The 23,701-nt window shown below is 33.7% G+C and overlaps 1 protein-coding gene across 1 annotated transcript in view; it reads right to left on the bottom strand.

Annotated features, from left to right (window-relative positions):
- Positions 1–18,052: 18,052 nt before the first annotated feature.
- Positions 18,053–23,701, bottom strand: part of LOC138704227 (follicle-stimulating hormone receptor-like) — a 1,032,731-nt gene continuing 1,027,082 nt past the window's right edge. Inside the window, exon 17 of the mRNA XM_069832108.1 lies at positions 18,053–21,400. Within this exon, the coding sequence (XP_069688209.1) occupies positions 21,073–21,400 (328 nt within the window). The 3' untranslated portion in view covers positions 18,053–21,072. The remainder of the gene's footprint in view (positions 21,401–23,701) is intronic.

Here is a 23,701-nt window from a genome sequence, read left to right as displayed (position 1 = left end):
GTTGGAAAGACGACAAGACCAGCAACAACCAGTTCTGAAGATGGCCGATAACAGGCTGAAACATTTTAACGAGATAATGTAAAAAAATTAACACCACAAAGACACATAATACGTTTTTCGAAGAAAATATTGATACAATTTTTCATGCTACAAACACATTCTTATTTCCTCAAAATTCTTCGTTAAATTCTAATCAGTTTTTGATATCTTGGCCAGCTCCGGCAGTTATTACATTGTTGTAATGGTTCATTGCGCGTATTTTTATTTGGGATATATCATAATGGGAGAACACAGAATCCATAAATGCACTATAGTAGTAATACGACTTCTTAAAAGAAGCGCTTTCAAATATAGTAGGGACAGTAAAAGAAGTACTATTTATAACTTGGGCCCTAACTGGTACCGGAATGACAATAGATAATCACTTTATTTCCATGTAGAACTTTGCTTCAAATCCAGTAAACGATAAGCTACAGTAGAACTTTGCTTCAAATCCAGTAAACGATAAGCTATTAGGATATGAATGTATAAATGACATTCTTACAAATTCGTTAGATATTTGTTATTTGTAACAGTAAGGATATGATAATAAACTCTGAATTTATTTTCGAATGACCTGGTAAACAAACTTGTGTTGTATTTCTTGTAATATATTAGTTCTGTTAGATTTTATGTACAAATGTTATGTCTTAAAATGCATTTTAAATGTACGTGCGTAGTTCAATAAGTCATTGTACAAGTCAATCTTGGTCTATACTGCCACTGTTGAATCACTCGATTTCATTGCATGTAACACCAATAAATAGAAATAAAAGTGCAGTCATATTTTGAAAAGTTGTTGCATTATTTTGATCGTAATTTACATATTTCAAAGGAAATACCTCGCCAAAAAACCTTATATTAGCGAAAGTTTTCTTACCTTTCTGGGTGAAGGATGCATAAAATTAATACAGCTATTAAAGAATAATAACTTAGTGAAATCACCTTCCTTTACACGAGGTGTTAGCGATGAAGTACATGGTTTCCTCGATCAAAGAATAACTTCGCTATACAATAACTGAAAATATGATCTCAGCGGCAATGTCCACTACTTCACTGTTGTACCACTAGAATCGCTGAATCTCATGTACAGTAGGATCGTTTATTTTGCAAATATATAAATTGATAGATATACTTACATAACGTAACACAAACGTAAACTTACGTAACGATTATGAGTATGACACACTAAACTCAATACTGAAGCATAACTCGTATCTATAAATATGAGTCTTTCGTAATGTGGTATCTTTGGAAAATGTAATTTAATGTCTCCATGCCGTTAACCACCTAGTACCTGTGACGAGAATGGTGTATGAAATGTATTCATATATTCTTAATTGTTAAGGAAATGTGATGTTCTATGATATTGTGTAATGCAGTCTTCTCTACTTCATAATTATGCATAATTTATTTAGTGAAACAAACAAGTTCGATTTCAAGTATTATATCAATAATACATAATCATTGCAGATAACAGATAGATGTACTTTAAAACATAATATTGCCACGTTTTGCACAGTTCATTATTTCTCAAAGGTTAATTCTTGCCCTCTGAAATTTCTCAGATAATAAATTATGGATCAGAATCAACTTCAAAATGTGATGAAATGCCTGTATTTCTAGACGTGAAACGTCAAAGAAACCTTTCGCTCGAACCAAAACAAGATCCTTTTCCTTGGGTACAAGAGACTAAATAGAATTTGAGCTTGAAACAAAAGTATATATTATTTTAATGTACCGAAGTATATATGATATTTCCATGCAGATATTCTCCGTTCCATTACTCTTTCATCGTTGAAACAAAAGATTTAAAATACAGATCACTTTGAAATTTCTGATGCTGGGTCGTCTTCACTGTTTGAAGGCCGCTAATATAGACTAATTTATTATACAAATTCTTTCGCGCGAGTTCATTACGATTTGTCTTCGACTTCACGCAATACTGAGCAAAGCATTAATAATGAAATATAATATTGTTAATATTGAAGAGTCGGTTTCATCCTGTGGATTTCAGTGAATGTTGCAATTGAGAGCTCAAAATCAAAATGTACAACAATGTTGCATAGTATTTTTACAAATGTGGTAATTCGAAATAAAATATATTGCGAAAATACGGTGTAAATAAATTTACGTAAGGTGCACTAACGTTCAAAGGTATCTGACTTACTTTCCAACCACGGGAAAAGTCAGAACCAAAGATAACAAACATTAACAAACTTTGAAAGATTTTCGCTAGTTCTCAATAGATGGCACCATTATTGGGAGCCGTTAAAAAGTGCCAAGGAAAATTAATATGTAGATTAAGCATAAATTATTCTTCTAATAGATAATATCAGCGGTTTCCAGCCAAATTCAGTGTTGTTTTACAATCTGTACAGAAGGATGAAAAAATTGAATTCTATAATACGGATATATTTATTACGATTGGAAACAGTGACTGTTATCTTCGCCATCTATTCATAGAAGTAATAACTGAAGAAGCCACATACACCAATAAATTACCCATCACTATCGATTAAAAGAGTCAGATATCTTTGAACGTCAGTGTACATTAAAGTTAGATCAATTTTAGTTGTAAAATCATCATGTTGAATCAGATCATCAAGAAATGTGTGTCATGAGCATTAAGTTACCATTGTAATGTCAAGATACATTCAATTCTTTCCATATTCTATGGATTAACGCTGCGATGGGGAAGGCTGTGTCAGATGTATAAGCATTTATGATTTTTTTATTTGCAACTTAATGTATTATTCGAATTATTATTCATTTGAAGGTTAGGAAATTAAATCTATAAATTTTGAATGTTGGAATATTTGTAAAACTTGAGACATGTAACACAGATATGTTTCGCCAGTACTACCTAACAGTAACATGAAAAATGAAGACAAATATTAATAGTATAGACTAGGTTCAATCTTACATCTATGGCTCTCAGGTAGTGTTACAACTGAGTGTGTAAAGTGAAAAGTACAACAATGTGCCATAGAATTTTTCCAAATATAATAAATGTGAAAGAAAATACACTGGAAAAGAACGTGATATAAAGAAACTTGTGTTATAATGTTTAGAAGTTCAATTCTTTCCATATTCTATGGATTAACGATGAGATAGGGAAGGCTGTGTCAAATGTATAAGCATTTATGTATCTTTTTTTTTACTTACAACCTAATGTATTACTCGAATTATTATTCATTTGAAGGCTAGAAAATTAAATCTATCAATTTTGAATTTTGGAATATTTTTAAATCTTGAAACATGTAACACACATGTGTTTCGCCAGTACTACCTAACAATAGCATGAAAAAATGAAGATCCTATAGACTAGGTTCGATCTGACATCTGTGGCTCTCAGGTAGTGTTACAGTTGAGAGTGAAAAGTGAAACGTACAACAATGTGCCATAGGATATTTTCAAATAATATAAATATGAAAAAAAATACACTGAAAAAAAACGTGATAAAAACTTGTGTTAAAATTTATAGAAGTTAAATTTATTTTAGGGGGAAAGGAACTGGCCACCATACCCCATTATCTCCTAGCCTAGCTGTCTCATGAGTGATGTCTTATTTGTGTCACTTATGAGGTTCAAACCTGTCTTTGGAAGTTGACTAAACAACAACAACACATTTATTTTAGTTGTAAATGTTGAAGCATATCATCTCAAATAGTTCTGTCAAACACTGAGGTTACTTTGTTAAATTTCAAGTAACTTTCAATAATTTTGATTTGCTGTGGATTAACGATGAATTGAGGAAGATTGTATTAAATGTGAAACAATTTTATGTGAGTTTTATTTGTGAAGTTATTATTGTACTTACTTTTTTTGTCCATTTCAATGTAAATAGTGTTTATTTATGATTTATAAATATTAAAATATTTGTAAAACTTGAGACATATAATACTGATGTGTTTCGTCAGTGCTACCTTAATATTTGTAAAAGACTGAAATCCTTTTGAATGATGAGCATGACAGTTGTTAATACAGTAGGTAAAAAGACTTTATATTTGAACTGATATTGTGTTAAAGATGTTACGCTATAAGCTAGCGGGTGGATGACGTTTGAAAATGTTTCTGTTGGAAGTAATTACGTCTCATACACCAACTGGATTATGGGATGGTGAACTGTAGCATATTTATAGACAATGAACTAGATATACTTATTTAATTTAGTCTGCTAAGTAGCATCAACTTGATTGCACTTCAGGCTTAAGAGTATCGGAATAAACCTGTACAGATGATATTATTTAATATTTTATTAATAGCAGTAGTTTAATGAATTAGTGTTACGTATGTAAGGAAAGATAACAATTTGGTTACGAAGAGTACTTTTGAATCGGTCATCCTTAAAAGGCAGTTAGTCAATTTTGAACATATGGTCACGATGAGATTTGTAATCAGAAAATGAAAAGTATATATTTGATTAGAAGATTCAGTGTAATGTTGTTATATTCATATACTATACAATGAATAATATTTTATGGATTAATTTCTCTACGTTCAATTGCAAATCATAACAAAAGAACTTGTTGGTGCAATCAAGGTGACGCCACAGTTTTAAGTTATCTACACAGATAGATCTTTACTAAATTTGCATATACGATTAAAAGCACTAACTTACTTTAAGCACCTACATAGGCACTAGCATGTCTCAATGAAATATATTATTTTTGTTTAATAACATATAGAATAGGTGTATGGTGAACATGCGCTTTGAAGAATTCAGTGAAGTTGTACGAGTAAGTCACCATCCGCCAGTTTACAACGAACCTAGTGTAAATTATGACACTGTATACTCTTCATGCTTAAAGAAATCTGTGAACGAAGAAAACATGAAGCACATAAGTTGTGTGTCCTCCAATAAAATACATGAAATACCGGATAAATTCTCAAGTTATTGAATCGTCTGATATTTCTATGAGAGTCACAGATCCTCTTTTTGATTCTGCCAATCCTCATTTCCTCATAACCTTCTTAGAAGAGTAAAGTTGCCTAATTCCGTTGTACTCCTAATTCCGTGGTAAGTTTTGTATTTCAATGAATGTCACGGGATTGGATATCTTGCTATGAAGTTCACCGATGTCTCAAAAGTAAGCGAAAGATGCACTCTTTCGAGAAAGATATCTGGCGCTATGTTCGAACGGCATATCTTTGATTGACATTTAATTTTAAAAAAGTATCACGGGATTCTGGGTCTCACGGAAATAGGGAACTTTACCCTAAACCATATGAACATATGAGACATGTCATATATGGATAAAAAATTCACAGTTTATTTCTTTGTAGGGAAGTCATGTACTATATGACCGCAGGTACACTGATGTTCAAAGATCCTTGACCATACTAATCGATAGTGATCGATCATTTGTTGGTGTAAACGTGGATTCTTTAGATATTGTATGAGTAGATGGCGAAGATAATAGTCAATGTTGCCAATCGTAGTTAAATACACCCGCATTATATAATTCAATTTTTCATCCCACTCTACTGATTGTAAAACAACACTGAGTTTGGCTGGAAACCGCTAATATTGTCTTTATAAGAATAATTTATGCTTAATCTACATAATCATTCTCCCTGGCACATTTAATGGCTCTCAAAATTGGTGGCACCTATTGAAAAATAACGGAACTCTTTCAAAGTTTGTCAATTGTTTATATCTTTCGTTCTGACTTATCCCGTAGTTCGAAAGTTCGCTTACACGATCGTAAAATCGTAGGTCGAATTTCATGAACGTCTGACGTTCAAAGAGACTTGATCCCTACTAATCGATAGCGACTGAAACTTTGTTCGTGTAAGGACAGCTGGTTTAGTTATTACTTGCACGAACAGATGGCGAATATAACAGTCAGTTTCGCCAATAGTACATAAATATACGCGCAAGATTGTACAAGTACACGTTCAGCGGAAAACCGCTGATACTGTGAAATATGAGAATAAATTGCACTTAATCTACATCATTTTCCTCAACACATTTTGACACATCCAAATAATACTTTCACCTATTGAGAACTAACGAAGATATTTCAAACTTTGTGAATTTGTTATAACTTTTGTTCTGACTTATCCGTGGTTGGAGATACTTTACAGGATCACAAAATTGCAGGTCAGATATTTTTTAACGCCAGTGCACATTAGTATGCAATTCCAGTAAATATATACTGAAGCAGTAAGTGCTGGAGAAAAAATTCTGTTGAAATGTTACATTACAAGGACAAGGAATCTACAACATGTAAATATTCATTTTACATTTAATTTTTCACATATTTGTAAACAATTTTTTTTCTCTACGCCTATCTTCCAATGCTACGACAATTAATCTAGATAGATAGATAGATAGACAGACAGACAGACAGACACACAGACAGACAGAAAGATAGATAGCTACATAGATAGATAGATAGATAGATAGATAGATAGATAGATAGATAGATAGATAGATAGACAGACAGATAGATAGGTAGGTAGGTAGTAGGTAGGTAGGTAGGTAGGTAGGTAGGTAGGTAGGTAGGTAGGTAGGTAGGTAGATAGATAGATAGATAGATAGATAGATAGATAGATAGATAGATAGATAGATAGATAGATAGATAGATAGATAGATAGATAGATAGATAGATAGATAGATAGATAGATAGATAGATAGATAGATAGATTCAATTCGAATCACTCTCTATTCACTTCCGAGACACACCCGAATCACTTTGAATTCACTTCCAAGTCGCTCTCTATGCGTTCCATATTTACTCCCGACTGACACCCGATTCACTCCGGAGTTATTCCCAAGTTAAACTCGACTTTCTTCTGATTCACTACCGACTTATTCCCACGTCACTTTTCAGTCATTCGAGACTCACTCCCGCGTCACTACCTTGTAACTCTCGATTCACTTCCAAGTCACTCCCGATTCATTCACAAGTCACTTCCGATACACTGCGGAGTCACACCGGATTCACTTCCGATTTAGTCTTGAGTCACTCCGTATTCACTACCGAACAACAACCGAGTCAGTCCGTATTCACTCCAGAGTGATTCCCAATCCAATTCCGAGTCACTTCTGAATCACTTATGATTCACTCCAGAGTCACTACATATTAACTCCCTATTCGCTACAGAGAGACGCCCGATTCACTCCCGATTAACTTCCGGGACACCCTCAATCGAATCCTGAGTCACTCCCGAGTCACTCTCTATTCACATCCCTAATCACTCCTCATTAACTCATTAAATGCCTATTAGTCCCTTATTCTCTCTTGAGACCGTCCCGAGTCACTCTGCAATCACTTCCAATTCATTCCCTAATCAATTCCAATTCAGTCCTAAGTCACTTCCGATTCACTCTGCAGTCAATCCCAATTCACTCCCGATTCACTTAGTAGTCACTCCAGATTCACACCAGGTCTACTCTGGAGTCACACCCGATTCACTCCCCAGTCACTTCAATTCACTCCCGAGTCACTTTCAGTTCACTCCCGCGACACCCCCATTCCACTCCCAATTCACAACCGAGTCACTCCTAATTCACATCTGATTCATACACGTCACTCCAGATTCACTCCCGAGTCGCTCCGAAATCACTCCCGATTTACTCCCAATTCACTTCCGACTCATTCCAACTCCAATCCGGAGTCACTCCATTTTCACTCCCGATTCACTACCAGGTCAATCCCAATTAATACTGGAGACACTCCCAATTCAATCCCGGGTCACCCTAGAGTCGCTCCCAATACACTCCTGAGTCACTCTCCATGCACACCCAATAAAATCCCAATTCACTCCCGAGTCACTTCCAAATCACTACCACGTCACTCACAATCCACTCTCAATTCACATCCAAGTCATTCCCTTCTCATACCCAATTCACTCCCGAGTCACTGCCAAATCACTCCCGAGTCTCCCAATTAACTTTCGGTTCACTTACATTTCACTCCGCAGTCACTCCCAGGTCACTCCAAATTCACTCCCGAGTCACTCCAAGTTCTCTCCCTGGTCGCTCAAAATTCACTTCAAATTCAGTCACTATTCACTCCGGCGACACTCCCATTGCACCCTCAATTCACAACCGAGTCACTCCAAATTCACCTCTGATCCACACACCAGTCACTCCAGATTCACTCTCAAGTAACTCCTAATTCACTCCCTAGTCGCTCCTAAATCACTCCCGATTTACTCTTCACAACCATATCACTTTCGAGTAACTCCCGATTCACTTCTGACTCACTCCAGAGTCACTCCCAATTCGCTCCTGTCACTTCCAATTCACTCTAGTCATTCCCAATTCACTCCACAGTCAATCCCAATCCTCTAATTAATCACTCCGAAATCGCTTTCAGGTCACTCCCAATTAACTCTGTCACTCCTAATTCACTCCCAAATCACTCCCGAGTCGGTCCAAATCCACTTCCGAGGCACTTCCGTGCCTTTACAAATTCACTCAAGAGACGCTCCCGATCCACTCCTGAGTCACTCCCAATTAAATTTCCAGTCACTCCCGAATCACTCCAGAGTGACATGATATTCACTCCTTAGTGACTCCCATGTCTTAGAAAATGGAAATTTAAAAAAAATAAATTTTTGCGGTTATTTTAAAATCTTTTTCTAAGTTTTCAGAAATTTTGGAATTTTTATTCGAACTTTCCAAAAAATTATAAATTTTAAAAAATTTTCCAAATTCTTCAGATATTTCTGGATTTTCGGAAACTTCAAAATTGTGAAAAACTATAATTTCAAATATTTTCAAATAAATTTGAAAATATTCTCAAAAGTAGAAAGATTTTGAAATTCCAAAACTTTCTCTATTTTTTTTTTCAATTTTTTTAAAACTTGAAAATTAAAAAAAATAAAAATAAAAAATAAATAAAAATTTAAAAATTTTCAAATGTTTTTTAATTTTTTGAAAATTTTTAAAATTAAAAAATAATTTGAAAAATATTAAAAAATTTAAATATTTGAAATATTTTTAAAAATATCTCATATTTTTAAAGATTTCAATTTTTTTTAAATTCAAAAAAAATTTTTAAACTTCAAAAGTTTTCAAAATTTTTAAAAAATTTCAAAAGTTTCAAAAACTTAAAAAAATTCGAAAACACTTTAAGATTTTGAAAAATGTAACAAATTTTTAAGAAATTTCTTTATTTTTAGGAAATTCAAAATTTTGAAAAATTATAAATTCAAATATTTTCAAAAATTTTAAAACTTCTCAAAACTAAATTTTTTTAAATTCCAAAAATTTCCCCATTTTTTTAAATTTTCCAAGGTTTTTTTAAATTTGAAAATTTTAAAAAACAAAATAAAAAAATAAAAAAGTTTTCAAAATTTTCAGATTTGTAAAATTTTTAAAAATTTTGAGAGTTAAAAAAAATTGAATGTATTTTAAATAGTTCAATATTTGAAAAATTTAAAAATATTTCAAGAATCTAAAAACATTGGAAAAATTTTCAAAATCTTCATTAATTAAAAAAAACATTTAAAAATTGTTTAAAAATTGGATTTTTGATATTTTCGAAAATTTAAAAAATTTTTGAAATTATTTTCACTTTAATTTTTTTTTTTTTTTTTTAATTTTTGAAAAATTATAACATTTTTAAATTTAAGAATTTTTTTTCAAGATTGTTTGAGTTTTTTCAAAAATTTTAAATAGAAATTTTTCAAATTATTTTAATCACTGAAAATCTAGAAAAAAATTCATATTGCGAAAATTTTCAAAAATTAAAAAAAAAGGAATAAAATTATGGAACATTAAAAAAATTTTTAAATACTCGCAAATTTAAAAAAAAAATTGAAAATTCTTATTTCTGATTAACGGGTGTAGCTAGGGAGTGATTAGGATGTGAGTGAGGTTTGAATTGAGAGTGAATTCGGAGAGTCTCGGGAGTGAATTTGGAGGGACTCTGGAGTGAACTCGGTGTGAATTCAGAGTGACTCCGGAGTGTATTGCAAGTCACTCGGGAGTGAACTGGGAATGCAATTAGTTACTTTTGAGTGACACCGGAGTGATTCGGGAGTGAATTGTGGGTTTCGTGTGTGTGGATTAGGAGTGACTCAAATTTGAATTTGGAGTGATCCCGGAATGAATTGGGCTAGACTCGGGATTGAATTGAGTGACGCTGGAGTTAAATGGGAGTGATTCGGGAGTGAATGGTAGTGACTCGTGAGTGAATTGTGAGTGACCCAGGAGTGAATTGGAGTGACTCGGGATTGACTTCAGCGTGACACGGGAGTGAATTCGGAGTGACTCGGTCGTGATTTGAGAGTGACCCCGGAGTGAATTGAGAGTGACTCGGGAGAGTATTGGAAGTGAATTGAGTTACTTGGGAGTGAATAGGGAGTTTCTTGAGAGTGGATTGGGAGTGACTCGGGAGTGATTTGGTAGTGACTGGAGTGAGGGAGTGACACTAATGTGATTTGGGAGTGACTCGAGAGTGAATTTGGAGTGAATCAGGAATTAAGTGGGAGTGACTCGGGAGCGAACTGTTAGTGAAGGAGTGACGCCAATGTGAATGATTTTAAGGTGAAACGAGTGTTATTTGGGAGTGATTCCGGAGTGAATTGGGAGCAACTTGGTAGTGAAATAGGATTGATTGCGGAGTGTACTTGGAGTGACTCGGGAGTGAATTTGGAGTGACTCGGAAGCGAATTGGTTGTGACTGCAACTGTGGATCGGGGTGACTGGGGAGTGAATGGGAGTGAATAGGAAGTGGCTCGTGAGTTGAGGCTGACTCCGGAGTGACACTCCTAATTCACTCCCAAATCACTCCCGAGTCGGTCCAAATCCACTTCCGAGGCACTTCCGTGCCTTTACAAATTCACTCTCCAGACGCTCCCGATCCACTCCTGAGTCACTCCCAATTAAATTTCCAGTCACTCCCGAGTGACATGATATTCACTCCTTAGTGACTCCCATGTCTTAGAAAATGGAAATTAAAAAAAAAATAAATTTTTTGCGGTTATTTTAAAATCTTTTTCTAAGTTTTCAGAAATTTTGGAATTTTTATTCGAACTTTCCAAAAAATTATAAATTTTAAAAAATTTTCCAAATTCTTCAGATATTTCTGGATTTTCGGAAACTTCAAAATTGTGAAAAACTATAATTTCAAATATTTTCAAATAAATTTGAAAATATTCTCAAAAGTAGAAAGATTTTGAAATTCCAAAACTTTCTCTATTTTTTTTTTCAATTTTTTTAAAACTTGAAAATTAAACAAAATAAAAATAAAAAATAAATAAAAATTTAAAAATTTTCAAATGTTTTTTAATTTTTTGAAAATTTTTAAAATTAAAAAATAATTTGAAAAATATTAAAAAATTTAAATATTTGAAATATTTTTAAAAATATCTCATATTTTTAAAGATTTCAATTTTTTTTAAATTCAAAAAAAATTTTTAAACTTCAAAAGTTTTCAAAATTTTTAAAAAATTTCAAAAGTTTCAAAAACTTAAAAAAATTCGAAACAAATTTTTAAGAAATTTCTTTATTTTTAGGAAATTCAAAATTTTGAAAAATTATAAATTCAAATATTTTCAAAAATTTTAAAACTTCTCAAAACTAAATTTTTTTAAATTCCAAAAATTTCCCCATTTTTTTAAATTTTCCAAGGTTTTTTTAAATTTGAAAATTTTAAAAAACAAAATAAAAAAATAAAAAAGTTTTCAAAATTTTCAGATTTGTAAAATTTTTAAAAATTTTGAGAGTTAAAAAAAATTGAATGTATTTTAAATAGTTCAATATTTGAAAAATTTAAAAATATTTCAAGAATCTAAAAACATTGGAAAAATTTTCAAAATCTTCATTAATTAAAAAAAACATTTAAAAATTGTTTAAAATTTTGAATTTTTGATATTTTCGAAAATTTAAAAAATTTTTGAAATTATTTTCACTTTAATTTTTTTTTTTTTTTAATTTTTGAAAAATTATAACATTTTTAAATTTAAGAATTTTTTTTCAAGATTGTTTGAGTTTTTTCAAAAATTTTAAATAGAAATTTTTCAAATTATTTTAATCACTGAAAATCTAGAAAAAAATTCATATTGCGAAAATTTTCAAAAATTAAAAAAAAAGGAATAAAATTATGGAACATTAAAAAAATTTTTAAATACTCGCAAATTTAAAAAAAAAATTGAAAATTCTTATTTCTGATTAACGGGTGTAGCTAGGGAGTGATTAGGATGTGAGTGAGGTTTGAATTGAGAGTGAATTCGGAGAGTCTCGGGAGTGAATTTGGAGGGACTCTGGAGTGAACTCGGTGTGAATTCAGAGTGACTCCGGAGTGTATTGCAAGTCACTCGGGAGTGAACTGGGAATGCAATTAGTTACTTTTGAGTGACACCGGAGTGATTCGGGAGTGAATTGTGGGTTTCGTGTGTGTGGATTAGGAGTGACTCAAATTTGAATTTGGAGTGATCCCGGAATGAATTGGGCTAGACTCGGGATTGAATTGAGTGACGCTGGAGTTAAATGGGAGTGATTCGGGAGTGAATGGTAGTGACTCGTGAGTGAATTGTGAGTGACCCAGGAGTGAATTGGAGTGACTCGGGATTGACTTCAGCGTGACACGGGAGTGAATTCGGAGTGACTCGGTCGTGATTTGAGAGTGACCCCGGAGTGAATTGAGAGTGACTCGGGAGAGTATTGGAAGTGAATTGAGTTACTTGGGAGTGAATAGGGAGTTTCTTGAGAGTGGATTGGGAGTGACTCGGGAGTGATTTGGTAGTGACTGGAGTGAGGGAGTGACACTAATGTGATTTGGGAGTGACTCGAGAGTGAATTTGGAGTGAATCAGGAATTAAGTGGGAGTGACTCGGGAGCGAACTGTTAGTGAAGGAGTGACGCCAATGTGAATGATTTTAAGGTGAAACGAGTGTTATTTGGGAGTGATTCCGGAGTGAATTGGGAGCAACTTGGTAGTGAAATAGGATTGATTGCGGAGTGTACTTGGAGTGACTCGGGAGTGAATTTGGAGTGACTCGGAAGCGAATTGGTTGTGACTGCAACTGTGGATCGGGGTGACTGGGGAGTGAATGGGAGTGAATAGGAAGTGGCTCGTGAGTTGAGGCTGACTCCGGAGTGACACTCCTAATTCACTCCCAAATCACTCCCGAGTCGGTCCAAATCCACTTCCTAGGCACTTCCGTGCCTTTACAAATTCACTCTCCAGACGCTCCCGATCCACTCCTGAGTCACTCCCAATTAAATTTCCAGTCACTCCCGAATCACTCCCGAGTGACATGATATTCACTCCTTAGTGACTCCCATGTCTTAGAAAATGGAAATTAAAAAAAAAATAAATTTTTTGCGGTTATTTTAAAATCTTTTTCTAAGTTTTCAGAAATTTTGGAATTTTTATTCGAACTTTCCAAAAAATTATAAATTTTAAAAAATTTTCCAAATTCTTCAGATATTTCTGGATTTTCGGAAACTTCAAAATTGTGAAAAACTATAATTTCAAATATTTTCAAATAAATTTGAAAATATTCTCAAAAGTAGAAAGATTTTGAAATTCCAAAACTTTCTCTATTTTTTTTTTCAATTTTTTTAAAACTTGAAAATTAAACAAAATAAAAATAAAAAATAAATAAAAATTTAAAAATTTTCAAATGTTTTTTAATTTTTTGAAAATTTTTAAAATTAAAAAATAATTTGAAAAATATTAAAAAATTTAAATATTTGAAATATTTTTAAAAATATCTCATATTTTTAAAGATTTCAATTTTTTTTAAATTCAAAAAAAATTTTTAAACTTCAAAAGTTTTCAAAATTTTTAAAAAATTTCAAAAGTTTCAAAAACTTAAAAAAATTCGAAACAAATTTTTAAGAAATTTCTTTATTTTTAGGAAATTCAAAATTTTGAAAAATTATAAATTCAAATATTTTCAAAAATTTTAAAACTTCTCAAAACTAAATTTTTTTAAATTCCAAAAATTTCCCCATTTTTTTAAATTTTCCAAGGTTTTTTTAAATTTGAAAATTTTAAAAAACAAAATAAAAAAATAAAAAAGTTTTCAAAATTTTCAGATTTGTAAAATTTTTAAAAATTTTGAGAGTTAAAAAAAATTGAATGTATTTTAAATAGTTCAATATTTGAAAAATTTAAAAATATTTCAAGAATCTAAAAACATTGGAAAAATTTTCAAAATCTTCATGAATTAAAAAAACATTTAAAAATTGTTTAAAATTTTGAATTTTTGATATTTTCGAAAATTTAAAAAATTTTTGAAATTATTTTCACTTTAATTTTTTTTTTTTTTTAATTTTTGAAAAATTATAACATTTTTAAATTTAAGAATTTTTTTTCAAGATTGTTTGAGTTTTTTCAAAAATTTTAAATAGAAATTTTTCAAATTATTTTAATCACTGAAAATCTAGAAGTGAATTGGGAGCAACTTGGTAGTGAAATAGGATTGATTGCGGAGTGTACTTGGAGTGACTCGGGAGTGAATTTGGAGTGACTCGGAAGCGAATTGGTTGTGACTGCAACTGTGGATCGGGGTGACTGGGGAGTGAATGGGAGTGAATAGGAAGTGGCTCGTGAGTTGAGGCTGACTCCGGAGTGACTCGGAAGTTTATTGGGAGTGACTTGGGAGTGCGGAAATTACGTGGGATGGAATAGGGAATGGCTTCGGAGTGAATTGTGATTGACTAGAGTGACTCGGGAGCGACCCAGGATTAATTTGGGAGTGACTCAGGAGCGACCCCTGATTAAATTGGGCTTGACTGGTGAGCGACCCCGGATTAAATTGGGAATGACTTGGGAGCGAATTGTGAGTCTGGAGTGAACTGGTAGTGAATTGGGAGTGAGTTTTTAGTGAATAGTGATTTGCTTGGAATTGGCTCCGGAGTGGCTCGGGATTTAATTTTGGAGCGACTCGGGAGTTAATTTTGGAGTGACTCGGGAGTTACTCGGAAATGAATTAGGAGTTAATTGGGAGAGACGTGGGAGTGATTTTGGAGTGACGTCATGGTGACTCGGGAATGAATAGGGAGAGACGCGGGAGTAAATTGGGAGTTTCTCGGGAGTGGATTTGAAGTGCCTCGGCTGTGAATTTGATGACTAGGGAGTGACTCGAGAAATGGTCATGAGTGAGTCGGTATTGACTCGGAAGTGGATTTGAGTAGCTGGGGAGTGAATATGGACTTAATAGAGATATTCGGGAGTGACTCAGCAATCACTCGTGAGGGAATAGGGATTCACTCGGGAGCAAATTGGGTGACTCTTGAGTGAATCGCGATTTAATCCAAAGTTAAACGGGAGTGACTCAGGACTGTATGGGAGTTACTCAGGAATGAATGGGAGTGACTGGTAGTGAATCTAGTGTATCGGTAACGGCATGGGACTGATTCGGGAGTGAAAAGTGGGTTGCTCGGGAGTTAATATGGTGCGACTCGGCAGTGAATAGTGGCTAAAAGGAAGTGAATATGCAATGAATCGGGAATAACTGTGGCGTGACTGGAGTGAATCTGCCATCACTATGAGGTGAATAGGGAGTCACTCCGGAGTGACTGCAGTGCGTTGCGAGTGATTCCGTAGTAAATCGGAAGTGAATCTGTAGTGAATCGGGAGTGTTTGGGGTCCACTCGAGAGTGAATATAGAGCGATTCGGCAATGTATTGGGAGTGACTGGAGTGACTAGTCAATCTACAGCCACTCGGGACTAAATCGGCAGTCACTCGGAAGATAATAGGGTGAGATTCTAGAGTGGATAGTTAGTGACTAGTGAATCGGCAGTCACTCGGGAGTGGATTGGGATTCTCTCGGGGTTACTGGGGAATGATTAGCGCAGGCCTGTCCAACTTCAGAGGGACTGGGGGACAATTCACGCTGAGGGCCACGTACTAAAAAGTTTCACTCAGATAAATCTAAGAGTAAAAAGTACAGCAAACCAAATTGTTAAAATACAGTAGGATACATTATCAGTAGGCCGAAATGTGAGCACTGGGGATTGTCCGACTCTTTTACCAAAGTAGGGATGTCCACTTCTATGTAAATAACTATCAGTCTTAGTAGATGTAACAAAGAATCATCACTGAGACAGCTTCTGTACCTATTTTTTATAAATTTCATGATAGAGAAAGCATCTATCTATCTATCTATCTATCTATCTATCTATCTATCTATCTATCTATCTATCTATCTATCTATCTATCTATCTATCTATCTATCTATCTATCTATCTATCTATCTATCTATCTATCTATCTATCTATCTATCTATCTGTATGTCTGCTTGTCTGTCTGTCTCTCTCTGCCTATCTATTCATCTATCTATCCATCTGTCTGCCTGCCTGCCTGCCTGTCTGTCTGTCTGTCTGTCTGTCTGTCTGTCTGTCTGTCTGTCTGTCTATCTATCTATCTATCTATCTATCTATCTATCTATCTATCTATCTATCTATCTATCTATCTATCTATCTATCTATCTATCTATCTATCCATCTATCCATCTATCCATCTATCCATCCGTTTATCCGTTCGTCTGTCTGTCCGTCCATCTATCTATTCATCCAATCTAATCCATCCATCCATCCATCCAACCATCCATCCATCCATCCATCCATCCATCCGTTTATCCGTTCGTCTGTCTATCCGTCCATCTATCTATTCATCCAATCTAATCTATCCATCCATCCATCCATCCATCCATCCATCCATCCATCCATCCATCCATCCATTCATCCATCCGGTCATTCATCCATCTAGTAGTACTTGGAGTTTTGCATATAGTAAACAACATTGTCGATTGAGGGCCTGTATTGTAGGATGATTCGTAGTCTATTCGTACCTCCTTACAATTTCTCTTGACATAATAGATGTACCGAACTGTGCGTTTGGTAACACAAATGCGCTGCCTGCTGATAAAATAATTAATTTTAGTCTTTATCATCAAGTACAGGGATGATTGAGAAAAATTAACACTAAAATGAGTATCATATTTTTAATGCATTTTATAATGCTATATATCCTTCTACTAATGCTGTTCTGGCTGAAATAACGTGTCAAATGTGAAATATATTAAAGGTAAGATTTAAAACTTATTCGTAAAATGTTATAAGTAAGTATTTTGTAATTATAAATTTGTTATATTATTACTGTCAAACTTCTTGGTTTTCTAAACTAAAATGTAGTAATTGAAATCTGTAGTTTAAAATCTAATACTGTATTTAACTTCTGTCAACCTTCATAAGCGCTCCTTAATATAAAATGCATGTTTCACTCTTTGAATTCAAGAAGAATTTCTACTTATTCAGGAACCAGAATATTATGAGACTAAGAGCTTTAAAGTTACGTTTAAGAATTTGTAGGATATTGTCTATTTCACATCCCACTTTAGATTTACATTAAACTACCTCCTTTGTGTTTCGTATATCAATTACATGAAAGAATCTTAGATAATGGCGCAAATAGCCATAGTAGATGACGCGCCCTTTTGAAACCGCACTAACTAACTATAGTCTATCAATTACATATTATTTTAGTGGTTGGTTTAAAATATTTGAAATTATATTTCAAAAATGGTTTCAATACTTGATTTTGGTTTAACTTTTTCATTAGCCAAAAAAAAAATCGTAGAGGATACACATCCTTTGTATTTCGTGTAACAATTACATATTTAGTAAAATTGGTTTAAAATATTTTAATTGATATGTCAAAGATGGTTTCAATATTTGATAACAGCTTAACTTTCTGAATATTTCATAAAACGTAGAGAATAGATTAGAGCTATATATAAACATAAATAATGATCGAATGTGTTACTCTCATCATTTGTAATTTTTTATTATTTAGACTATTTGTCATTTACATTATTTGTGACAACACTTTTCGATTTATGAAAATGTATTTACAAAATACTATAGTATCTTGAATAAGAATTAATTATATAACTAAAGATAGATTTAATTAATTTACATACAATTTCCCTATGAATTAGATGAATTAAATTATTGATTAGTATTCGAATCTGTGGTTCGAAATTCAAGTTATTGTTATTCCTTAGCCTCAATATGCAAATAAATGTGAAACAAAATATTATAGCAATAAACTATATATAAGACCTATTGTGGTACAATAAAACATACATAATAATGAGGAAAAGGTAAAAAGGAGGTATTCAATGATATGCGTGCTTAGCAAGTGATACACTTTCAAATTGTAATAAATATGACCTAAGAGATGTAATGAAGTTAAAACAGAAAATATTTTTATTACATAACACTTTTATTGATATAAACGATACATAGTGTCACGAAATTACCAGCTTGAATTCTTATATATAAAATATCAACACAGTTGTTACTATAGTAATTCGAATATATTTGACATTAAAAATTATCTCATATCTTCAAAATCTGTACAGTGAGGTCAACCATTACAAGACATATGGTCCAACAGTATATATCCAAAGTACTATATCGTCCACAAAATATTGTCCTAAGACGAAATGGTCCAAAAAAGGAAATGGACCAAAAATTAAATGGTCCTGCATACGAAAATGTCCAACGCATAAAGGATCCGGAATATCGAATAGTCCTGTATACGAAAATTTCTCACGCATGGTAAAACAAATTAAAATATTGCTATGAAAACGTATATCCAATGGTACAATGTTTCCGACACGCACTGTCCAATTTTTTCTCGGTTATTGACAGTTCATAGACTTTGTTTGTCCACTGTCAGTACGTCCAATTTCCTTCATCAACCTCATGTTCGTCCACAGGTGAATTTCTCTCACAGATTCGTCCAGAACAGGATAATTCGTCCACTGAAGTCCACAAATACCATTCGTTCATATTTTCCCTTTTCTGTTGTAGCAACAGTGTCGACAACTGACATTAAATTCTTACAGTTTACATGGAAACATATGTGCAGCTGAACTATCTATTCATAACAGTTTAATTAAAATCTGTTTACCACACAATGGCTATCGTAACAAATATTCAACGTGGATAGTATAATTTAATTCATGGTTACTTTGTCTACGTAAAATCAGTAATTTAGATGTTAAACCTGGGATACACACATGAATTAAAGAGCTGAAGTTATCGTTTAACTTGTGATAGCCAGAATAAAAAGGCAAACGGTACAGAAACCATACAAACCTCTTTCAGCAATAATGTGTCAAAAAATGGCGAAGTCCATGATGAAGAGATTCGAATGATTTTACCTTAGAGGAACTCTGACCTACGTGCAATTACTTAATCGCTCACAAAAGAACCGTTCTCCTCTTCGAAAAACTCTGCAACCGTGTATAATTGTACAGACGTAGACACACACACACACACACTGTCCCTGGTGAATTACTCCTTCAGCGTTACAGTGAACTGGACGAATCTAACAGGTACAGTATACTATATTTTACACGAAAGAGTGTTTACGTCGACGACTATGCCTAAGCAAGGGAATTTATTATGACTTAAAAGTTAGTTCGTTTAATATTTTATCACCTGTATACTATTCACAGGAGTTCCCAAGAACGTATATTTCCATTCATTTATGCGAGAAAGGATCAAGCGGCACACAACTCTATATTCAAACACCTGAAGACGGTTGCGCAACATTCGGACATGGAGTTGTACACTCAATTCGTCACAATGAACTTCGAAATTCAGGCTATCAACACAGCACGTCAGAAATTTCCAAACAGTTTGATTAGGGAGCATTTTTCACTTTGGGCAAAGTGTCTGGCGGCAGATAGTGAATCTCGGGCATCGCCTGTCCTTTTTAAATGGCGAAGTTATACACAGGGTACTTGATCTTCCTTTCGTGCCTCTTAATGACGTCATGGACACTTTCAATGCTTTGGCAGGGAGAGCTCACGATATTCTATAGAGGGTTCATATCTGCGAGGACGTCCTGCAAAAGGCGGAAGTAGAACCACAGTCGAGTATATACAGTCACGAAGCTCAATACGTAGTAAATATGCATCCACAGACAGTTGCTAAGCACTAGGCTCGCTACTAACGCCTCATTATAGACAATGCACAGGCTATTGTTCCTAGTACCCTCATAAACTCGAGCTTCGTGACTGTATATACTAGTCTGTGGTAGAACTATGTCACATTGGATACTCCCTGTGCTGTGGAACGTTTACGATCTTGTAATAAATAAGAATCAACGCACAATGATGGCAGTCCAAATTTTAAAGAGCGATAGTGGCTTCTCACCCGAATATCTGGAAATTCTTGCAGCATATTATAAATTATGAAGATGTTAAGGAGAAGTTCTTAATACAACTTGTTGCTAGACACCAGGATGCCAGATATTCTATACACAGAAGATACATAAGAAACCAATGGCAAATCAGGGAAATTGTGCCAGGTATCAAGAATACCGTCAAATCAATGACGCTCATATGTACTGTATCTCAGAAACATAGTGTTATAAAGTGAAGCTGTACTCATTGAAGAAAATGGTCAGCAGAAAATAATCTCATATATACATTTTCCTAATTTTATCACTTTCTTCTTCATAATTTCTAGTGATCTCTTATGAAATTTAATTATAATTCACAATTTCAGCTCTTTAATAGATTTACCATATTTAACTACATTGTTTTAGTTACATTTTATTTTCATTTATATGATACAAAATCACAAAGTAAACAAAAAAGTGGTCAAAATCAAAAATGTCCCGAAACATTCAATGGACGAAGTGGAAATGGACGAATTTCCTGTGGGCGAAACGTCTGGACATCCTATTATTTTATTGTTTGACATTAAAAAATATATTTTACGAACTTTCTTCGTTGTGCACATTTTTTAAATGGACGTTTTAGTCTTTTTATTTTTCCTTTCTGAGAGCATTTTCTCGCATGGACGTTTTAGTACAATGAACATTTTGTCTATAAAGACATACTAAATTATGGGCAATTATTTTCATTTTACAAATGTTGGACATTTTCTATATTTGCACGTTACTTCTTGTAAAGTGGACACTTTCGTTAAGGACATTTTCTCTGATAATCAGGTCAACACTTCATTACTGTGATTATTATGCAGTTTCTGTCACAAAAATATTCGTCCAGCATTCTTGGAACTGTAGAGTTAAAGAAAAGTAGTGCCTTTGTGGTTCACTGGCATGCCATTTCCTTGGTCGTGATGATTTCCTTGCGGCGAGTGTTTGATATCTTGGTCATTATCACCGAGAGGTAAAAGCTCGATAGTGGAACGCCGCGTGGCAGATTCAGGAACTGCTGTGAGTGAGCCTGGACGAGTGTTTGGGCTGTCCACAGATGTCACCGTGGTTAGAAGAGATCCTCTATGACTGGGTCCTCCGCAGCCACTCCCTGCCATTCCTCCCACACGTCCTGCACATGTACCCACAATTCCTCCAACACATCCTCGGGGTACTGTACCGGCCGCACCTTTGTATCTGTCAAATGAAACAAAGGATAAATTAAAGACGCTGGTCAGTTTCTTCGTCGTGCTTCGTGCTAACCGCTTTCGAGCTTTCGGAGCTTAGAATTGTTGACAAATGGTATGTAGCGCGAACCTTCCTCTCTATGGCCAAAGGGAAAACAACTGTTATTATTAAATACCATTAATTGTAACCAAACTTTAATAATAATAACTATAATATTAATGCCTGAAATTTGACTCACGATTGCATTCCTTTTTCCTAAGCAGAGATATTCCGTCATCCCACACATAGGCCTAAATATATCTGTACCCAGAGGTCTCTGGTCAGCAAGTATCTAATTTTGGTCTAAGACTTCAATATTTGAATGATCGAAATGAGAATAAGTGTAATAATTGGGTGAACAACAATAATTTCAAAATGAAAAAAAGAGAAGAGGAGGAGGAGAAAGAAAATAAAAAAGGCCAAAGGTGAAGAAAGAGAACAATATTGAAGGATAAGAAGAAGAGGGGAATACGAGAATTAAGATTAGCAGGAGGAGGCGGAAAACGAAACGGGGAGAAAATGGAACAAAGAAGAGAACAAGAGATATAAGGGGAAGGAAGATGAAGAGAAAAGAAACAAAGATTACAGCTAGGAATAGAAGAAAGAACGGTGCAAGAAAGAAGATAAAAATAGGAGACATGAAAGGAGTACATAAATAAGACAAAATAACTGAAGGAGAAACAATAATAGAAAAAGCAGAAGGAGAAAATATAGGAGAGAAAAACAAAAAAATAAAAAAGAGATTAGAACAAAAACGGAAAAAAAGGAACAGAAAAACAAAATGTAGGAAGTGAAGAAGGAATACGGAGAGGAGAAATGGAATAGGAGAAGAACGAATAAGGCGAACAAAAAGACTGGGAGATAGAACAGAAAAATTAGAAGAAAGAACAGAGAAAAGAAATAAAAAAAGAAAGTAGTGAATAAGAAGGGAAAACAGAGTATATAGGAGGATAAAAAATTAGAAATAGAAAGTATAGCAACAGGAGAAGGAAGCGAATGATAGAATACAGAAGGAAAAGGTTAGGAAACAAGAATTTAGGAGAAGTTGTAAAAGAGAGATAAAGTATAGGACAAGAAGAAGGAAAACAAAGTCATTGTACAGGAACATGGAAAGGAAAGGAGAAAGTAAAGAAGGAAAATGCAGAAAGAGATATTATACAAGGATAAGAATGAATAAAAGAGGAAATTATAGGAATGAAAGAAGAAGAAGAAATACTAAGGAAAATGAGATGCAAGCATGGTGGTATGACAGGAAAGAATAAAGCAGGTAAACATGAAAAGAAGGAATAGAAAAGAGAAGAGAAGAAGGCAGGAAGAGAAACAAAAATATATCACGAACAACAGGAAGAAAGGGAAGAATGCAATAGAAGAGAAGAGTACAAGACAAGAAAAATATGAGAAAATGTAGGAGACGAATAAGAAAAAAGAAAGAAAGCATAGCATGAGAGGAAGCAATAGAAAGAACAAGTGCAGGAGGAAAAGAAAATAGAAAAGAGAGCGTGACAACAGGAAAAGGAACAAAGAGAAATTATAGGAGGAAAATAGGTAATACAAAAAGAGAGCATAAGAATGAAAGAAGAGAAAAAATTAGAAAATATAAAACAAAATGAAGGAATAAAAGGGAAAGAATAAGAAAAGTAGCAATAGAAAAAGAAAGACTTAAGCAGAAAGAACGAATGAGAAGAGGGAGAGTAAGAAGAGGAGAGCCAGTATCACGAGAATATACAGAATAGAAACGGAGAGCAAAAGAGGAGAAGCAATACAAATACAAAGTATAGAAGAAAACTAAGGAATAGAAAGGAAGAATATAAGAAGAGAATAATAGGAAAAAAGTAAGAGAAAAAGGAAGAATACTGTAGTATTTCCCAGTAATTACTAGTAGCATAAAAAGAAGAGACGCAACAGGAAGAGAAAGTATAGGGGAAAATAAAATATAAAGGGAGAGCATAAGTAGATAAGAATCAATAGATAAAGTATAAGAGGGAAGAATGAATTAAAATGTAGAACACAGAAATGCAAGATACAGAAGGAAAAGGAGAAATAGCAATGGAGAGCGTAAAAAGAAAAGTAACAGGTCGACAAAATATGGTAAGAAAATAAAGGTTAGAAAGAGAATGGAAGAACAGAAAGAGGTAGCATAAGAAGACAGGAGGGAGAGAGTAAATAAATAGAAAGTGTGACCGTAGAATACGAAGAAACGATAGAAGAAGATAGTATGTAAGGAATAAAAGAAACAAGGAGAATTAAGACATGAAAGAGAAAGTACGGGAT

The sequence above is a fragment of the Periplaneta americana genome, chromosome 8 (genome assembly GCF_040183065.1).
Source record: "Periplaneta americana isolate PAMFEO1 chromosome 8, P.americana_PAMFEO1_priV1, whole genome shotgun sequence".
NCBI classification, from domain to species: Eukaryota; Metazoa; Arthropoda; class Insecta; order Blattodea; family Blattidae; genus Periplaneta; species Periplaneta americana.
Note: the sequence above shows the minus strand (reverse complement) of the source record. Positions and strands in the feature narration are given on the sequence as shown.